The 21,240-nt window shown below is 46.9% G+C and overlaps 1 protein-coding gene across 1 annotated transcript in view; it reads left to right on the top strand.

Annotated features, from left to right (window-relative positions):
• The first annotated feature begins 3,037 nt into the window (after window positions 1–3,037).
• Window positions 3,038–21,240, top strand: part of GPR143 (G protein-coupled receptor 143) — a 54,575-nt gene continuing 36,372 nt past the window's right edge. The window contains exons 1-2 of the mRNA XM_066599926.1: window positions 3,038–3,382; window positions 17,488–17,597. Of these exons, the coding sequence (XP_066456023.1) occupies window positions 3,127–3,382; window positions 17,488–17,597 (366 nt within the window). The 5' untranslated portion in view covers window positions 3,038–3,126. The remainder of the gene's footprint in view (window positions 3,383–17,487; window positions 17,598–21,240) is intronic.

Below are 21,240 nucleotides of genomic sequence, written 5' to 3'. Positions count from 1 at the left end.
GTACACATCTGGAACTCATTAGGGTAAATAGCATTTTAAATAAGGGAGCATTCGTCTGCCACGTATAAATGAACATGCCCCGCGTTAGCAAAAAATACAGTAAAATATACAAAAAAGCCTCGTACATAGCGCAAATATATTGCGCTGAGTTGTGAGCAAAAAATCATACGCAAATGTGAAGGGGACCTTAGAGGTTATGAAAACTACCAAAAACATTAAGGCCGCCTTCATACTGATGTATGCGCAATTGTGCATGCCTTAGCGCAACTTTTTGGCACTATAAACAATGCTTTTTTGTGCGCATATCGGTAGATGTTACTGAACTTTTTCTGCCCGCAGCGCATGTATTCTTGCACTTGGGACACAAATGCCCACCAACTGAAATGGCTAATTAGTCTAATGAGTCTTTTTCCTGCAGATTTACGCAGTATTTCCCACATCTCCTGGCGTATTGTGCGCACATTTGCGCACCCTTCATTGACTTCTATGGGGACCTTTGGTGCACAGATACATAGAGAGAGCATTTTCTTTTTTTGTGCAGCAAAAATGTGCACGCTAAAATACACGCAAATACGATTGAGCTAAGTCATGTGCAATTGCACATATACCGTGTGAAGCCACCCTTGTATGGGGACCTTTGGTGCACAAATGCACATAAATGTAGTGTATGGTGCGTTTTTTCGCACCTGTGAAATGTGCATGGAAAAAAAGAGATGGGTTCTATTCTTTGCATATTGCGTATGCAAATTTCGTGTATGCAAATACGCCAGTGTGAATCCACCCGGAGGTCGCATTCAGACAACCGTATTTAAAAATATTTGTTAAAAAACGAGACCATGCAAAGCATTGGATTCCAAAGAGTTAATTCAGATGAACGATTTTTTTGTCGCATAAAATAATTGCGTTGGGAAAAATAGCACATACACAACCTTTTTTGGTCACTGGTTTTATACGCCATGTGAAAAGATAGGTCTTGTCCTATCTTTCGTCGTGATACGCAGTGCGCTCCATAGCCTTCTAAAGATCATGACTCGGTTGCAGTTAATCTTCATTTATGCGATTATGCGGTGCATACGGCAGAACGTAGAAACACATACGGTCATGTGAAGGAGTCCTTAGCGTGTTTTCATGCGCAGTCTTTTGTGGCAGGTTTTCATTCAGCTTTTGGAGCCAAAGATGGATGTGGATTCAGCAGGAAGGAGAAGTAAAAGACCCTCCTGTATATTTCCCATAACGTTTTGAATCCACATCTGACTTTAGCTCAAAAAACTGTATGAAACACTGCCACATAAAGCTGTGTGTGAAAAAGAGGCCTTAGAGTAAATAGAGAGGGGCTCCTGACATATATGTATTAGTAAGGTGACCAGACGTCTGGATTTAGGCGGGACTGTCCCGCTTTGGAACCCTGTGTCCCACTTTGCCCAGTGTCTCAAATAAAAGGCGGAACAGCCTTTCGTCCCACTTTCAGAATCTCTGTCTCACTTTTGTCCTGCTTTCAGGACGTCTGGTGACCATGAAGATGATTACCAGCAGGAGTGCCGCGGCTCCCCGACCGGTAATCACTCAGAGGCGCTGGTGCGGGATGCACACACTGACGGCAGTGTGTGCACTAAGGATCCTCCTCCCCTGACCTCTCCTTCTTTTGAGATGCTTGAGATGCATAGCGCAGTAAGGGTAATATAATTCCTTTATAAACCAGGAGCTTAGTTTGTAACTTGAGGTCATTCAATTTCCAAACTCTTTGGTTGAGTTTGCCAAAGGCAACAGCTACCTTGACAATACGTGAAGAGTTTTCCGACTCGAGACGATTGTCGCTATGTATCGAGCTTCCAAGATATTGGAATGTCGATACTTCTTCTATCACTTTGTCGCCAAAGAAAAGTGCATTATCTCCAATTCATGCAGCTCTTGCAGGTTGTTTCAGGACCTTGGTTTTTGATGCATTTATCACAAGGCCAAATTAACGACAGGAGTCATCTCAATGGCACAAGTATAGCTGCAGGTTTTCCATGCTGTGAATCATAAGGCAACCGTCATCGGCATGCCGTAATTCAAGTACAGACCGTTGTTCGACCTTGCTTTTAGTTTGGGAACTAAATATCAGACTGGGAACTGATAGCTTCTTTTCATGTTGTACATTGGCCATCATACCATCATGGAATTGACGTACCATGTTAACAAACTTTTCAGGACATCCAACCTTCTGCAGAACTATCCATAGTGAAGGCCTTGGTGCTCGATCAAAGGCTTGTTCTAGGTCAACAAAACACGTATAGAGGTCACGGTGTTCTTCTAGTAATATATATATTATATATACTTCTTCGGATCTATTCCATTAAGCCTGAGGAAGAACCCTAAATAGGTTCGAAAGCTCGCTATAACATCATGTATTTTTGTTAGCCATTAAAAGGTATCATACCTACAAGATTACTTTGTTTCTCCTACTGAGAACAATAGCAATTGCACTTCTGTAACAGCTTGTGTTATCTTTTTTTGCAGATCAAGTCATAAAGTCTTGAAATATCTGTGCCCACAAGTCCAAAACGTAAAGTGGACAGGCTTGATTTTAATTACCACAATAGAGTACATAAAATACCTGATTCTACGCTATGGCACATCAGTCATAAACATCCTTCATAAATATTGTTTTCTTTAGGTGAATCGTACACAAGGCTACACTACATTGCGGCCTACAGAAGCAGCAAAGTTGAACTTGACTGTGAACTTTCTGCCACAAGTTGTCGTATTTTAAGCCATTGAAAACCATGGTTCTCTTTTCTTAACACAACAAACTCCATTGTAAAGCAAGTAAAAGAGTAAATAAATTGTGGCGCAGGAAGTTATCTTAACACATTAAAAGTCATGTTAAACTTTGATACATCTGTAGTTTTGTCATTGAGGTATACAGGGCAGTACAATTCTGACTACTAAAGACCATGTTGGCAAAGAACACCAAGATTTTCATTGAATGAAGCAGAGCAGAGACATAGCTGCAGGGATTGTAAAGCACATGATCAGAGTAAACTCGTGATGAACAGCACTGAAGAATGAAGCCTAGAAGTCAGAGTGAATTTCATCCGCATTTTTCTTTCCCTGGCTTGTGTGTACATCTTGAGGAGTCCAGCCATGGCTTCCCCCCGGCTGGAGACCTTCTGCTGCCCCAACAGGGATCCTGCCACCCAACTAGTATTAGATTATCAGCCAACCGTGTTTGGCTCCCTCTGCATTGGCAGTGGGCTGGTTAGTTCAATTCTAACTATTATACAATTGCTACCAAAGACAAAGCAAGGTCACAGAAAACCGGGCAGATCCACGTTGCCCAGACCATCTTCATCAAGGATCCTTCTTCTAGTTGTTGTCTGTGACCTTCTTGGATGCTTAGGTAAGAGGTTTATTTTAACTTTTTTACCAGCATTGATTTTTTTTCACCTATGATATTTCATGTAGGGCTAATATATTCAAATGTTCACAATTCTGTATAATACAATGATCACATTCATGGTAGGTAGTTCTGGAGCTTAACTTCAAATCAAGGCAGTTGGTTCTAAATTATTATTCATTGTACATGTAATTACCCTAGGAAAAAAGAAAGCCTAACCTTAAGAATATTTTAATCTGATTTACCGTACTGTATCCCGACTGATTCAAAGAAATATGTACATTGTAACTGTCATTGAGCAAATAACTTCTTGTTGCTAAATATCTTTCTTAGACATCAGATAAATTAAGTGCAGAGCTCCAAGGACTCACAGAAACAGCATGACCAGCAATACGATTATCTAAATGAGTTGCATAAGGGTCCCTTTACACATTAAGATAAGCTTAAAAAATATCAAACAAGTGCCATAGGGGCCCTCAAGGTTAATCAGACTGTTTTCTTTCCAGAAGAATTGATGTATAGAGTTGTTGTGACTTTTCCATTTAATGTTCATTGGCAACTGCAAAATTATGATGAGTACTTAATGGTTCACAGATGGGTTAATGATATAATGACAGGGCCTATGCAAACGGCAATACTATATGCACAGACCCACACAGTGATGCACAGATTGCAGTACAATATGCAAAATGGGCCTTATAGGTCATTTATGTGGTTCCATGTGGTGCCTCTAGCAGAAAATAGCTCATCATTAATATATCATGCATTGCAGCCTAATACATTTTTGGGAGAATTTGTGGAACAAAACCCCCTGCACATATGTAAAATCAGAGGCACATATACAGAATGTAATCATATCAAATCCCACTATGTGCAATTGGCTTTAATGTGGTTCATCTCTAAATGTAAAACAGCTTTATGAATGATCACAAATAAAAATTTAATGGGATTGTGTGGTGAAGAAATCTTGTCTATATGTTCCAAAAGGGTATATGGACATCATGGAATAGAGCGCCCCATTTGGGACCCCCTTCTATGAGCCAGAACAAGAATCTGATCTGTATGGCAGCTCGCATGCTGGTGGACTCAAACCATCCTTGCCCCTTTCCCTTCAATGTCAGTCCTGGAAGTTGGTGGGTGGTCCATGCATTGGACTCATCTCTGTAGTCAGTGTGCACACACATTGTTCTCTATGGATGTACATGCACACGGACTGCAGAGATGAGTCTGATGTACAGACTACCCAACAACTTCCAGGGCTGACACTGAAGGGAAGGGGGCAAGGATGGCTTGAGACATCGAAGGAATGGGGAGCCAGGTAAGTCTATAAAGCACATGCCTGAACTTCTCAGCATTGGTGGTGATAGGTTCCCTTTAAAGGGGTTGTTCAGACGATTAGTGGTCTGTCCTCAGGATAGGTCATCAATAGTGGATTGATGGGGTTCCATCACCATCATACTCCACCAATCAGCTATTTTCTGGGATGAGGCACTTAGGCATTGAGTTGATTTCTGCTAGAAGCGAACAGCTCCATTTTTGACTTCATATTATAGGCCAAGGCCACATTGAATTGAATGGCCTGCAATACACAGCCAAGTCACTGCAGAGGGAACGGAGCTGTCTGCTTCCTGTCAGTACACCAGCCTGACAAACAGTGGATCAGTGGGGGGAGTCCTAGGCAATGGATGCCTCTGAATCTACGCTTAATGACCCACTCTGAGGATAGGCCTTCAATCGTTTGCAATTAGAGATGAGCGAGCACCAAAATGCTCGGGTGCTCGTTACTCGGGACGAAATTTTCGCGATGCTCGAGGGTTCGTTTCGAGTAACGAACCCCATTGAAGTCAATGAGCGACCCGAGCATTTTTGTATATCGCCAATGCTCGCTAAGGTTTTCATTTGTAAATATCTGGGCAATTCAAGAAAGTGATGGGAACGACACAGCAACGGATAGGGCAGGCGAGGGGCTACATGTTGGGCTGCATCTCAAGTTCACAGGTCCCACTATTAAGCCACAATAGCGGTAAGAGTGGGCCCCCCCCTCCCAACAATTTTTACATCTGAAAAGCCCTCATTAGCAATGCATACCTTAGCTAAGCACCACACTACCTCCAACAAAGCACAATCACTGCCTGCATGACACTCCGCTGCCACTTCTCCTGGGTTACATGCTGCCCAACCCCCCCCCCCCCCGCACGACCCAGTGTCCACAGCGCACACCAAAGTGTCCCTGCGCAGCCTTCAGCTGCCCTCATGCCACACCACCCTCATGTCTATTTATAAGTGCGTCTGCCATGAGGAGGAACCGCAGGCACACACTGCAGAGGGTTGGCACGGCTAGGCAGCGACCCTCTTTAAAAGGGGCGGGGCGATAGCCCACATTGCTGTACAGAAGCAATGAGAAATCCAATCCTGTGCCACCTCCATCAGGAGCTGCACACGTGGGCATAGCAATGGGGAACCTATGTGCCACACACTATTCATTATGTCAAGGTGTCTGCATGCCCCAGTCAGACCGCAGTTTTTTATAAATAGTCACAGGCAGGTACAACTCCGCAATGGGAATTCCGTGTGCAGCCACAGCATGGGTGGCTCCCTGGAACCCACCGGCTGTACATAAATATATCCCATTGCAGTGCCCTGGACAGCAGAGCTAACGTCAGATTAAATGCAGGTGGGCTTCGGCCCACACTGCATGCCCCAACCTGACCGGGGTTTTTAATTCATAGACACAGGCAGGTACAACTCCCTATTGTGAAGTCCCTCTGGACCGACAGCATGGGTGGGAGCCAGGAAGCCACCGGCGGTACATAAATATATCCCATTGTATTGCCCATCACAGCTGAGGTAATGTCATGTTTAATGCAGGTGGGCTTCGGCCCACACTGCATGCCCCAGTCAGACTGGGGTTCTTTAGAAGTGGACACATGCAGTTACAACTCCGTGTGGACCGACAGCATGGGTGGGAGCCAGGAAGCCACCGGCGGTACATAAATATATCCCATTGCATTGCCCATCACAGCTGAGGTAATGTCATGTTTAATGCAGGTGGGCTTCGGCCCACACTGCATGCCCCAGTCAGACTGGGGTTCTTTAGAAGTGGACACATGCAGTTACAACTCCGTGTGGACCGACAGCATGGGTGGCTCCCTGGAACCCACTGACAGTACATAAATATATCCCATCGCAGTGCCCAGCACAGCTGAGGTAGTCATGTTTAATGCAGGTGGGCTTCGGCCCACACTGCATGCCCCAGTCAGACTGGGGTTCTTTAGAAGTGGACACATGCAGTTACAACTCCGTGTGGACCGACAGCATGGGTGGGTGCCAGGAAGCCACCGGCGGTACATAAATATATCCCATTGCATTGCCCATCCCAGCTGAGGTAATGTCATGTTTAATGCAGGTGGGCTTCGGCCCACACTGCATGCCCCAGTCAGACTGGGGTTCTTTAGAAGTGGACACATGCAGTTACAACTCCGTGTGGACTGACAGCATGGGTGGGTGCCAGGAAGCCACCGGCGGTACATAAATATATCCCATTGCAGTGCCCAGCACAGCTGAGGTAATGTCATGTTTAATGCAGGTGGGCTTCGGCCCACACTGCATGCCCCAGTCAGACTGGGGTTCTTTAGAAGTGGACACATGCAGTTACAACTCCGTGTGGACCGACAGCATGGGTGGCTCCCTGGAACCCACCGGCGGTACATAAATATATCCCATTGCATTGCCCATCACAGCTGAGGTAAAGTCAGGTTTAATGCAGGTGGGCTTCGGCCCACAATGCATGCCCCAGTCAGACTGGGGTTCTTTAGAAGTAGACACATGCAGTTACAACTCCCTGTGGACCCACAGCATGGGTGGCTCCCTGGAACCCACCGGCGGTACATAAATATATCCCATTGCAGTGCCCAGCACAGCTGATGTAACGTCAGCTTTAATGCAGGTGGGCAAAAAATTAATTGGATTACACTGTAGGCGAGGGCCCCAAAAAATTGGTGTACCAACAGTACTAATGTACCTCAGAAAAATTGCCCATGCCCAACCAAGAGGGCAGGTGAAACCCATTAATCGCTTTGGTTAATGTGGCTTAATTTGTAACTAGGCCTGGAGGCAGCCCAGTTAAAATAAAAATTGGTTCAGGCGAAAGTTTCAACGCTTTAATGAGCATTGAAACATATAAAAATTGTTTACAAAAATTATATGACTGAGCCTTGTGGGCCTAAGAAAAATTGCCTGTTCGGCGTGATTACGTGAGGTTTCAGGAGGAGGAGCAGGAGGAGGAGGATGAATATAATACACAGATTGATGAAGCTAAAAGGTCCCCGTTTTTGATGGTGATAGAGAACGATGCTTCCATCCGCGGGTGCAGCCTACGTATTGTTTAGGTACCGCTGCTGTCCGCTGGTGCAGCCTACGTATTGTTTAGGTATCGCTGCTGTCCGCTGGTGGAGAAGAAAAGTCTGGGGAAATCCAAGCTTTGTTCATCTTTATGAGTGTAAGCCTGTCGGCACTGTCGGTTGACAGGTGGGTACGCTTATCCGTGATGATTCCCCCAGCCGCACTAAACACCCTCTCTGACAAGACGCTAGCCGCAGGACAAGCAAGCACCTCCAGGGCATAGAGCGCGAGTTCAGGCCACGTGTCCAGCTTCGACACCCAGTAGTTGTAGGGGGCAGAGGCGTCACGGAGGACGGTCGTGCGATCGGCTACGTACTCCCTCACCATCCTTTTACAGTGCTCCTGTCGACTCAGCCTTGACTGGGGAGCGGTGACACAGTCTTGCTGGGGAGCCAGAAAGCTGTCAAAGGCCTTAGAGAGTGTTCCCCTGCCTGTGCTGTACATGCTGCCTGATCTCCGCGCCTCCCCTGCTACCTGGCCCTCGGAACTGCGCCTTCTGCCACTAGCGCTGTCGGATGGGAATTTTACCATCAGCTTGTCCGCCAGGGTCCTGTGGTATAGCATCACTCTCGAACCCCTATCCTCTTCGGGTATGAGAGTGGAAAGGTTCTCCTTATACCGTGGGTCGAGCAGTGTGTACACCCAGTAATCCGTAGTGGCCAGAATGCGTGTAACGCGAGGGTCACGAGAAAGGCATCCTAACATGAAGTCAGCCATGTGTGCCAGGGTACCTGTATGCAACACATGGCTGTCCTCACTAGCAAGATCACTTTCAGGATCCTCCTCCTCCTCCGGCCATACACGCTGAAAGGATGACAGGCAAGCAGCATGGGTACCCTCAGCAGTGGGCCAAGCTGTCTCTTTCCCCTCCTCCTCATGCTCCTCCCCCTCCTCAACGCGCTGAGATATAGACAGGAGGGTGCTCTGACTATCCAGCGACATACTGTCTTCCCCCGCCTCTGTTTCCGAGCACAAAGCGTCTGCCTTTATGCTTTGCAGGGAACTTCTCAAGAGGCATAGCAGAGGAATGGTGACGCTAATGATTGCAGCATCGCCGCTCACCATCTGGGTAGACTCCTCAAAGTTTCCAAGGACCTGGCAGATGTCTGCCAACCAGGCCCACTCTTCTGTAAAGAATTGAGGAGGCTGACTCCCACTGTGCTGCCCATGTTGGAGTTGGTATTTCACTATAGCTCTACGCTGCTCAGAGAGCCTGGCCAACATGTGGAGCGCAGAGTTCCACCGTGTGGGCACGTCGCACAGCAGTCGGTGCACTGGCAGATTAAACCGATGTTGCAGGGTGCGCAGGGTGGCAGCGTCCGTGTGGGACTTGCGGAAATGTGCGCAGAGTCGGCGTACCTCTCCGAGCAGGTCTTACAAGCGTGGGTAGCTTTTCAGAAAGCGCTGAACCACCAAATTAAAGACGTGGGCCAGGCATGGCACGTGCGTGAGGCTGCCGAGCTGCCGAGCCGCCACCAGGTTACGGCCGTTGTCACACATGACCATGCCCGGTTGGAGGCTCAGCGTCGCAAGCCAGCGGTCGGTCTGCTCTGTCAGACCCTGCAGCAATTCATGGGCCATGTGCGTCTTCTCTCCTAAGCTGAGTAGTTTCAGCACGGCCTGCTGACGCTTGCCCACCGCTGTGCTGCCGTGGCGCGCGACACCGACTGCTGGCGACGTGCTGCTGCTGACACATCTTGATTGCGAGACAGAGGTTGCGTAGGAGGAGGAGGGTGGTTTAGTGGAGGAAGCATACACCGCCGCAGATACCACCACCGAGCTGGGGCCCACAATTCTGGGGGTGGGTAGGACGTGAGCGGTCCCAGGCTCTGACTCTGTCCCAGCCTCCACTAAATTCACCCAATGTGCCGTCAGGGAGATATAGTGGCCCTGCCCGCCTGTGCTTGTCCACGTGTCCGTTGTTAAGTGGACCTTGGCAGTAACCGCGTTGGTGAGGGCGCGTACAGTGTTGCGGGAGACGTGGTCGTGCAGGGCTGTGATGGCACATCGGGAAAAGTAGTGGCGACTGGGAACGGAGTAGCGCGGGGCCGCGGCCGCCATCATACCTTCGAAAGCCTCGGTTTCCACAACCCCATACGGCAGCATCTCCAGGCTGATAAATTTGGCTATGTGCACGTTTAACGCTTGACCGTGCGGGTGCGTGGTGGCGTACTTGCGCTTGCGCTCCAACACTTGCGCTAGCGACAGCTGGACGGTGCGCTGAGAGACATTGGTGGATGGGGCCGAGGTCAGCGGAGTTGAGGGTGTGGGTGCAGGTCAGGAGACGGTAGTGCCTGTGTCCTCAGAGGGGGCTTGGATCTCAGTGGCAGGTTGGGGCACAGGGGGAGAGGCAGCGGTGCAAACCGAAGGCGGTGAACGGCCTTCGTCCCACCTTGTGGGGTGCTTGGCCATCATATGTCTGCGCATGCTGGTGATGGGGGCTCCCCGGCTGATCTTGGCGCAACAAAGGTTGCACACCACTGTTCGTCGGTCGTCTGCACTCTCAGTGAAAAACTGCCAGACCGTTGAGCACCTCGGCCTCTGCAGGGTGGCATGGCGCGAGGGGGCGCTTTGGGAAACAGTTGGTGGATTATTTGGTCTGGCCCTGCCTCTACCCCTGGCCACCGCACTGGCTCTTCCAACCTGCCCTGCTGCTGCACTTGCCTTCCCCTCTGAAGACTTGTCCTCAGTAGGCGGAACAAACCAGGTGGGGTCAGTCACCTCATCGTCCTGCTGCTCTTCCTCCGAATCCTCTGTGCGCTCCTCCCTCGGACTTACTCCAATTACTACTACCTGAGTGATAGACAACTGTGTCTCATCGTCATCGTCCTCCTCACCCACTGAAAGCTCTTGAGACAGTTGCCGGAAGTCCCCAGCCTCATCACCCGGACCCCGGGAACTTTCCAAAGGTTGGGCATCGGTCACGACAAACTCCTCCGGTGGGAGATGAACCATTGCTGGCCATTCTGGGCAGGGGCCCGGGAACAGTTCCTGGGAGTCTGCCTGCTCCTCAGAATGTGTCATTGTAATGGAGTGAGGAGGCTGGGAGGAAGGAGAGCAGCAGCCAGAGGATTCACAGTTGCAGCAGTAGACGGCGCAGAATTCTGGGTGGTCGATTGATTGCTGGATGCACTTTCTGCCATCCACGACAGGACCTGCTCACACTGCTCATTTTCTAATAAAGGTCTACCGCGTGGACCCATTAATTGTGAGATGAATGTGGGGACGCCAGAAACGTGCCTCTCTCCTAATCCCGCAGCAGTCGGCTGCGATACACCTGGATCAGGAGCTCGGCCTGTGCCCACACCCTGACTTGGGCCTCCGCGTCCTCGCCCGCGTCCACGTCCTCTAGGCCTACCCCTACCCCTCAGCATGCTGTATTACCAGTAGTGCAGAAACAGAACGCTGTAATTAAATGTGCCGCTTATTGGCCTGTGGTTGGAGGCTGACTTCCCTAACGGAACGCACAGCAGAGCCAGGAAACAATTTTGTGCACGCCTGTAGTGAGACGTAGGTTCGTATGTCTGAGCTAGTGGAATTCACAGCGCAGAAGCAGTCAAGTGGCCAAAGACCAGTAGTAGGCCTTAAGTATTTTGCTTCTATTTTTTTTAAATGTTGAGCTGATACAGCAGACAGATACAGTAGGCAGCGTATAATATTATGTATACTGTTTCCCTCTGCCGGGATGACGGCGGTGATGTAACAGAGACAGCAGACCCAGGAAACAATTTTGCGCAAGCCTGCTGTAACGCTTAGCTGCATATTAATTAGGACTACTACCCCCAGCAGACAGATACTGTAGGCAGCGTATAATATTATGTATACCCTTTCCCTCTGGTGGTCTGACGGCGGTGATGTAACAGAGACAGCAGACCCAGGAAACAATTTTGCGCAAGCCTGCTGTAACGCTTAGCTGCGTATTAATTAGGACTACTACCCCCAGCAGACAGATACTGTAGGCAGCGTATAATATTATGTATACTGTTTCCCTCTGGCGGGATGACGGCAGTGATGTAACAGAGACAGCAGACCCAGGAAACAATTTTGCGCAAGCCTGCTGTAACGCTTAGCTGCGTATTAATTAGGACTACTACCCCCAGCAGACAGATACTGTAGGCAGCGTATAATATTATGTATACTGTTTCCCTTTGGCGGGATGACGGCGGTGATGTAACAGAGACAGCAGACCGAGGAAACAATTTTGCGCAAGCCTGCTGTAACGCTTAGCTGCGTATTAATTAGGACTACTACCCCCAGCAGACAGATACTGTAGGCAGCGTATAATATTATGTATACTGTTTCCCTCTGCCGGGATGACGGCGGTGATGTAACAGAGACAGCAGACCCAGGAAACAATTTTGCGCAAGCCTGCTGTAACGCTTAGCTGCATATTAATTAGGACTACTACCCCCAGCAGACAGATACTGTAGGCAGCGTATAATATTATGTATACTGTTTCCCTCTGGTTGTCTGACGGCGGTGATGTAACAGAGACAGCAGACCCAGGAAACAATTTTGCGCAAGCCTGCTGTAACGCTTAGCTGCGTATTAATTAGGACTACTACTTCCAGCAGACAGATACTGTAGGCAGCGTATAATATTATGTATACTGTTTCCCTCTGGCGGGATGACGGCAGTGATGTAACAGAGACAGCAGACCCAGGAAACAATTTTGCGCAAGCCTGCTGTAACGCTTAGCTGCGTATTAATTAGGACTACTACCCCCAGCAGATAGATACTGTAGGCAGCGTATAATATTATGTATACTGTTTCCCTCTGGCGGGATGACAGCGATCATGTAACAGAGACAGCAGACCCAGGAAACAATTTTGCGCAAGCCTGCTGTAACGCTTAGCTGCGTATTAATTAGGACTACTACCCCCAGCAGACAGATACTGTAGGCAGCGTATAATATTATGTATACTGTTTCCCTCTGGCGGGATGACGGCGGTGATGTAACAGAGACAGCAGACCCAGGAAACAATTTTGCGCAAGCCTGCTGAAACGCTTAGCTGCGTATTAAATAGGACTACTACCCCCAGCAGACAGATACTTTAGGCAGCGTATATAATTATGTATACTGTTTCCCTCTGGCGGGATGACGGCGGTGATGTAACAGAGACAGCAGACCCAGGAAACAATTTTGCGCAAGCCTGCTGTAACGCTTAGCTGCATATTAATTAGGACTACTACCCCCAGCAGACAGATACTTTAGGCAGCGTATAATATTATGTATACTGTTTCCCTTTGGCGGGATGACGGCGGTGATGTAACAGAGACAGCAGACCCAGGAAACAATTTTGCGCAAGCCTGCTGAAACGCTTAGCTGCATATTAATTAGGACTACTACCCCCAGCAGACAGATACTGTAGGCAGCGTATAATATTATGTATACTGTTTCCCTCTGGCGGGATGACGGCGGTGATGTAACAGAGACAGCAGACCCAGGAAACAATTTTGCGCAAGCCTGCTGTAACGCTTAGCTGCGTATTAATTAGGACTACTACCCCCAGCAGACAGATACTGTAGGCAGCGTATAATATTATGTATACTGTTTCTCTCTGGCGGGATGACGGCGGTGATGTAACAGAGACAGCAGACCCAGGAAACAATTTTGCGCCAGCCTGCTGAAACGCTTAGCTGCATATTAATTAGGACTACTACCCCCAGCAGACAGATACTGTAGGCAGCGTATAATATTATGTATACTGTTTCCCTTTGGCGGGATGACGGCGGTGATGTAACAGAGACAGCAGACCCAGGAAACAATTTTGCGCAAGCCTGCTGTAATGCTTAGCTGCGTATTAATTAGGACTACTACCCCCAGCAGACATGCAGTAAACTGAAGACGGTCACAGGCAGCCCAAAAATAGTATTTTTCCCCAATTTTTTTGAAAAAGCCCACTGCCTATATAGCCTGGATATCTCTTTCCCTGCCTCACCAGTATTGGCCCTATACTCTGTACAATGACTGCAGACTGAGGACGCAATGCTCTGTACGGCCGATATACAAAAAAAAAAAAATTGTGCAACACTGCTAAAAGCAGCCTCAACAGTACTGCACACGGTCAGATGTGGCCCTAAGAAGGACCGTTGGGGTTCTTGAAGCCTAAAATAACTCCTAATGCTCTCCCTATAGCAGCTCTGGCATCAGCAGCACTTTCCCTGATCTCTGTCAGAATGCATCTGTGGCGAGCCGCGGGAGGGGCCGATTTATATACTCGGGTGACACCTGATCTCGCCAGCCACTCACTGCAGGGGGGTGGTATAGGGCTTGAACGTCACAGGGGGAAGTTGTAATGCCTTCCCTGTCTTTCTATTGGCCAGAAAAGCGCACTAACGTCTCAGAGAGGAAAGTGAAAGTAACTCAAACATCGCGTGGTGCTCGCCTCTAGTAACGAGCATCTCGAACACCCTAATACTCAAACGAGTATCAAGCTCGGACGAGTACGTTCGCTCATCTCTATTTGCAATCCCTTCGAATTTGATTTGGCTCCTCAATTTTTCGGTTTAGGGTGCCAATGCATCTAGGTAATGTTTTTAGTCTGGAGCCCTGGACATTAGAGTTGGTAGCTTACAAAACTTTGTCTTGTATGTTCAACTGCTGAGAAATTGCTGCCCAAATATTCATGTGAAAATGGTTGTAGATATTTTTTTTTGTGCAAAACTGGATTTTACATGGTGCATGCATGTGTGGCAGTACTATATTTAAAGTATTACTACACTGCATAAAGATCAATCCCCATAACAAAACACTGCCTTGCATTAAAGTCGATGAGAAGTAAAAAAGTTTCAGCTCCCCTTTCGGATTGGATCCCTAAGGCAGGTGAGGATACTGACCGCCATCCTCCATGATGTCCCGCGGATTCTTGTGCTCCAGGACCTGACGCCGGTGTCTGCGCATGTGCGCCAGACGTCATTAAGTCACGCATAAACAGAAGCCCGAGAAATTTAAGTATGAGAAGCTGAGAGCATGGAGCCATCCCCAGGAGCTGCTATTGTGGAAAAAGAAGAAAAAATGTTTAAGTTTCATCTCCCCTTACAGATCATATCTTCCCTTCTGCTTTGCTTAGATTAATTCAAAAACTGTGGGGTCAAAATACACAGTACACCCCTAGATGAATTCGTTAAGGGGTCTAGTTTTCAAAATTTGGTTATTTGTGGGGGTTCTCCATCATTTTGACCTCTCAAGTGCTCTACAAGTGGGCAATGGGGGCTAAAATACCTTAAGAAAAAATTCTGTTCTGAAAGCCACAGGCTGCTCCTTTCGGTTTGGGTCCCGTTGTACATACAGACATAAGATTAGGGCCACAATGGGTATGTTTCTGAACACGGGACAAACGGGGGTATTCATTTTGAGGTGCAAATACTCATTTTATTGCGCACTATAGAAAAAAAAACTGTTTTTAAAATGACATATTTTCAAAAATATGAAATTTTATTTTTACTCCTCTAAATTGCATTAACTCCCGAAAAAGAAACTATGGGGTCAAACTACTTATGACACCCCTCAGTGAATACACAGATGCAAATATGTTACCTCATCAAAAATTTGTACAGTATGTTTGCACATACTAGAGATATTGCAGTTGAAAATGTGAAAAAATAATAATTTTTTTCAAAATGTTCCCAATTATGGCGCTGTTAATAAATATACAATATTTGTACCACCTAAATGAAGTACAATATGTGGTGAAAATGCAATGTCTGAATCACTTGGATATGAAAAACCTTTACGGAGTTATTCTATGTTAAAGTGACACGTGTCAGATTTCCAAAATTTAGTCTGGTCACTAAGGCGCAAACAGGCTTGGTTCCTAAGAGGTTAAAACAGATCTCTGTGCTGTCCACTAATATATCTGTTCATAGTGATATTGATTGCCAATAAGCTATCTTATAGGGTGCATTCACACAGCCACTTGTGTATTTCAGCTCGTGAATACGCAGCGTATTCACATGCTGCAATACGCTGATACCTTACATGTTTCTGCCTATCTGCAATTTTTCTATATGCATAAAAAACCATAGCGAATATGCAGCTTTCCTGCATATTAATGCACGCAAATTGATTTAATTTCATCTTTTAAAAATACGTAGCTGTAAATGAACCAATTGAGGAAAATGAGTTATATTCACTGCGTATTGCGCACGTAATATGTTGTATGAATACATTTGTGTGAATGCACCCTTCCTCATAACAGAATAACCCCAATTTTCATAATATTTCTTGATGCTTCCCTTTAAGGGTTGTCCAATTTTAGAAAAAATATGTCTGCCTTCTTAGGCCTCATTCATTCGAGCATTGCGATTTTGCGCTGGCCGCATCACAGCCGAAATTTGCAACAATTAAGATGTGTTTTCTCATCCACTCACATGGGCGAATCGCATTAAAAATACGCTGCAGCCGGGAATTCCGTCACTTGGCAGAAATCCTCGGAATGACTTCTAATTAAACTACTAATGAGCACTTGTCAGTGAGTATGCATGTGAGCGCTTCTGATGCTCCGCCCCTTGTGACATCATCGCCCAGCCCCCTGGTGTTAGAATTAAAGGTTCTATAACATATATAAAACACAGAGCCTGATCGACAGAAGAACAACACAGTTAGGGTTCTTGAAAAGGGGAGGATAAAAATAACAAAATGAGAATACAACTAAGCCGTTATTATCTCAGACACAACTCAGCAGTCCTGACAGAAGACACCGACCTAACATCACCACGGCAGGCTGGCTGAAGGACCTGTGATGATGTCACTGTTGTGGCAAGGGCCAAGCTGTGTTTGTCTTGTGTGGGAATTATGATGGATGTAGTAGAGCTGTGTGTGATGTGTGGGGATCATAATGGATGTACCATGTAGCACAGCTGTGTCTGTAATGTGTTATGTGTGTAATGTGTGGGGATCAGAATAAGTTGGCGCTATACAAATAAAGATTATTATTATATTATTATTATGTAGTAGAGCTGTGTGTGTGATGTGAGGGGATCATAATGGATGTACCATGTAGCACAGCTGTGTGGCGCATTGCGCCACCAGAAACACTGATACTATAATTTCCTAATAAATTACTAGTGCTTAAATAGAGCCAGCTATTTTCATTTCTGAGTGACAGACGCATGTAAACTCCCTCCCCCTCCCTTTTTTCAGCTCCCGTAGGAGTCTATGGGAATCTCAGGCGATTTTCGGTAAGATAGGTCATGACTAGAGATGAGCGAGTATACTCGTTTCGAGTAGTTACTCGATCAAGCACCGCGATTTTCGAGTACTTCTGTACTCGGGTGAAAAGATTCGGGGGGCGCTGGGGGGCAGGGGGAGGCGTGGCGGAGCGGGGGTAGCAGCGGGGAACAGGGGGGAGCCCTTTCTCTCTCTCCCCCCCACTCCCCGCTGCAACCCCCCACTCACCCACGGCGCCCCCCGAATCTTTTCACCCGAATACGGAAGTACTCGAAAATCGCGGCGCTCTGGTGAAAAAGGGGTGTGGCCGAGTAGGTTTGCTCATCTCTAGTCATGACCTATCTTTTGTCGCAGTGTGAAAAATCGAAAATGGTCAGTGATTTGACGTTGAGATTTTTTTCACACGCCCAAAAATCGCCCATGTAAATGAAAGCATTGGAATCCAGATTCTCAAGGCCACAAAGCGAGACGAAATCAAGGTAATCTGTTAAAACACACGAAAAAATAATATTATGTATATTTTTCTACACTCTAGGTGTAATCCTCCGATCAACAGTATGGATGTCTTCACCGTCTCTTATAAGCAATATATCGTTGAAGAACACCACAGATGTTTGGCCAACTGCTTTTTGTGTTGGGAGTGCAGTAAGTAACAAACTTATTTTAGCCCAGGTTGGTGATGTTGTCATATAGGACATGGTGACTTAATAGCATCAGGGGCGTAACTATAGGGGTTGCAGGGGATGCGTTTGCACCTGGGCCCAGGAGCCTTAGGGGATCCCATGAGGCCTCTCTTCTCCATATAAGGAGCCCAGTACTATGAGTAAAGCATTATAGTTGGGGGCCCCGTTACAGGTATTACATTGGGCCCGGGAGCTTCAAGTTACAACTCTGATGGCAGTTCTTAACTATAACTGCTGAAATATGATCATACAAAATATGAATGGAATGAAAAGCATAATGTTGGAAAATAGGTATGCAGTTTTAACCCCTTAAAGGGGTTGTCTCGCGAAAGCAAGTGGGGTTCAGCACTTCTGTATGGCCATATTAATGCACTTAGTAATATACATCGTGCATTAAATATGAGCCATACAGAAGTTATTCACTTACCCACTCCGTTGCTTGCGTCCCCGTCTCCATGGCTCCGTCTAACTTCAGCGTCTAATCGCCCGATTAGACGCGCTTGCGCAGAAGGGCTTTCTGCCTTCGGGTCTGCCCGGCCGCAGTGGCGTTCTGGCTCCGCCCCCTTCTACGCGTCATCACGTAGCTCCGCCCCATCATGTGTGCCGATTCCAGCCTCCTGATTGGCTGGAATCGGCACACGTGATGGGGCGGAGCTACGCGATGACGCGTAGAAGGGGGCAGAGCCAGAACGCCGCTGCTGCCGAACCGAGCCGAAGGCAGAAGACCCTTCTGCGCAAGCGCGTCTAATCGGGCGATTAGACGCTGAAGTTAGACGGAGCCATGGAGACGGGGCCGCCAGCGCAGGAAAGGTAAGTGAATAACTTCTGTATGGCTCATATTTAATGCACGATGTATATTACAAAGTGCATTAATATGGCCATACAGAAGTGCTGAACCCCACTTGCTTTCACGAGACAACCCCTTTAAGGCCTATTTTAGGCATAAGGACTCAACGATTTCTGGCGGATTTTCATCTCCATTTTCTAAAAGCCATAACTTTTTAATTTTTCCGTTGACGCGGCCGTGTAAGGGCTTCTTTTTTGCGCAGATAACTTTTGATTTTATTGGTGTAAACTGTCTTCCAATCATCTTTCATGGAGCTTATAAGAAGCAATTGAACACGAGGTGGGAGAGAAAACGCATCAATTCTGCGATTTTTTTTTTACAGCGTTAAACATGCAGCGTAAATGACACAATACATCTTTTCTGCGCGTTTATACGATTACAACGATACTAAAGTTCTTACTTTACTTCACTTTTCTGCAATGAAAACCCTTTATTTGGAAATTATAATTTTTTTCTAAAAGTCCTATAACTTTTTCATTTTTCCATGGACACAGGTCTGTGGGGGCTTGTTCTTTGCGAGACGAGCTGTAGTTTTTATTGGAACATTTTAGGGTACATGCGGCTTTTTTGATTTCTTTTATTGCGTTCTTTTGGAGGCAAAATGAAAAAAATAAGCGTTTCGTCTCAGTTTTTTAGTTGTTTTTTTTTACGCTGTTTGCCATGCAGGAAAAAAGTGTGTTCAGTTTGTTGTGCGAGTCGTTACGGATACAACGTTACCAAATATGTCGGGTTTTAATAAAAAAAAAAAACATGCTAATATGAGTAAAAGCAGGGGTATTTTTTTACATTTTTCTTTTTTTACATTATTTTTATCTTTTTTTTACACTATTTGTGTCTTTGGGGGGGGACTTGTACCATAGCACCTATGATTACTATGATAAAGCATTGCAGGACAAAAGTCCTGCAATGCCTTATTGCTTATTATAGCAATCATAGGCACTGACAATGTCAGATGCCTGTATCTGACATCCTGTTGCCATGGTAACCCAATAGGCTCTCCGTGTTTACATAGCGAGAGTCTGATGACATCACAGGGGTAGCGCACTACCTCTATGAACCCTTTACATGCCGCAGTCTACATAGATCGCGGCATGTGAGAGTTCGCTGTCCCTATGCACCCCCGCTGTTGCAGGGGAGGGCCGGCTATCAGTGACAGCCAGCTCCTGCTGCCGGATAGCACGAAATCTCTTCTGATCTCGCTCTATCCACAGAGCGAAAGTGTACGTCCTGTTGCGTTAAGTACCAAGGAGCCTGGGCTTACAGTTACGCCTGTAGAGGGAAGGGGTTAAAGGGGAAGCCTGAGTAGATTGGATGTATATATTAAAGTAAAGGACTAATTTACATCTGGTTTTGCAGCAGAGTGCTTCTGTGATGTTTTTTTTTTGCTCACTCCTGACGGGAAGTCCTGTAGCTTCTCATTTTCACAGCATGTCATCCCCCAAAACAGCTGTCTGTGTATGAATTCTGGATTGGTTTTCAATACCCAATCCTTGTTAAGACCTTTATAAAAGGTTGGACATTGATTTGCAGGAATGCTGCCATCCAATAGGTGGCACTGCAGAGGTATAGTTACATCTCTCATGGGCCGCCTGCAGGGACGAGCGTGTATTCACCCGCACCCAGCGGCCCCGGCTCTTTCATGTGCTGGCTGCCGGGCAGCCGGCGCATGCGCAGACTGGAGCCGGCGGCCGGGTGAGTGACGTTTCTGTGTGGGGCTCAGCAAGCCCCGCACAGAAATAGGGCGTGCCGCGGTTTGTTTGCCGCGCGAGATTTTGCGCTGCCATACCGCGGCCGTCTGCATAGGAGTGCGTATTGTAATGCACTCCTATGCAGGCTTTCAGTGGCGGAAATCCCACGGTAAATCCCGCCGCGGGATTTCCGCCCGTGTGCAGGCGGCCTTACTTGCATATTACCCAGAGGAGCATGGATGGCCGTATAAGTCTCTTCACTCACCTTCTAGGTGCTCTCCTTAAGGAGTGACGGTACCCCTCCCGAACCCCAGGCTCTGTATTGTGAGTGGATTGTTCCCTGTCTCCTCTGGGATGCTAGGTCTCAGCTCACTGAGTCCTTCCCTCTCTTAGTCACATCATTAGTACATCTACTTTCTTATACTGGGAATCTGCAGTCTTGTGGGTTCTAACATGACCCAGAGAGAAGAGCACTCAGACTCCTGCCTGGGGGAGAGATAAAAATCTCACAGAATCATTCTATTACCTAAGTGAAAGCGTATTAGTAAGTCTATAAGGGCTCGTTCACATGGGCATATTTGCGCTGTGTATTACGCGCGCAGTGAATTAAACCCATTGATTTAAATGGTTTCCTACAAATGAGCATATTTTTGGGGCGATGTAGAACCATGCGAAAAAATACACAGCATGTCTTATTTTGCTTTGTATTATGCACCACAATAGGCCATTGAAGTAAATGGGCCAGTGGAAATATGCAGGAAATGTGCGTAATAACTGCATATCTGTGCAGCACATCAATGGGTGCATCTGCATTCTTTTTGTGTGCATATTTGCGCACTCAAAAACACGCTGGAGCGGGTTAAATGCGTCAGTGTAAGCAATTTCTGGTTGTGTAAATTATTTACACGACCGAAATGCGCTTACACCTGTATGAACGAGCTCTTGCATTTAGCATATGTATCTAATAGTGAGGAGTTTTATTTATTCACAATATCACTTTAAGACTGCTTCCACACGGGCGATTTTCTAGCAATGCGACAGTTCTAAAAATCGCATGCATGTAGAGCCCA

The sequence above is a fragment of the Eleutherodactylus coqui genome, chromosome 4 (genome assembly GCF_035609145.1).
Source record: "Eleutherodactylus coqui strain aEleCoq1 chromosome 4, aEleCoq1.hap1, whole genome shotgun sequence".
NCBI classification, from domain to species: domain Eukaryota; kingdom Metazoa; phylum Chordata; class Amphibia; order Anura; family Eleutherodactylidae; genus Eleutherodactylus; species Eleutherodactylus coqui.
This window is presented reverse-complemented; position numbering and strand designations above follow the sequence as displayed.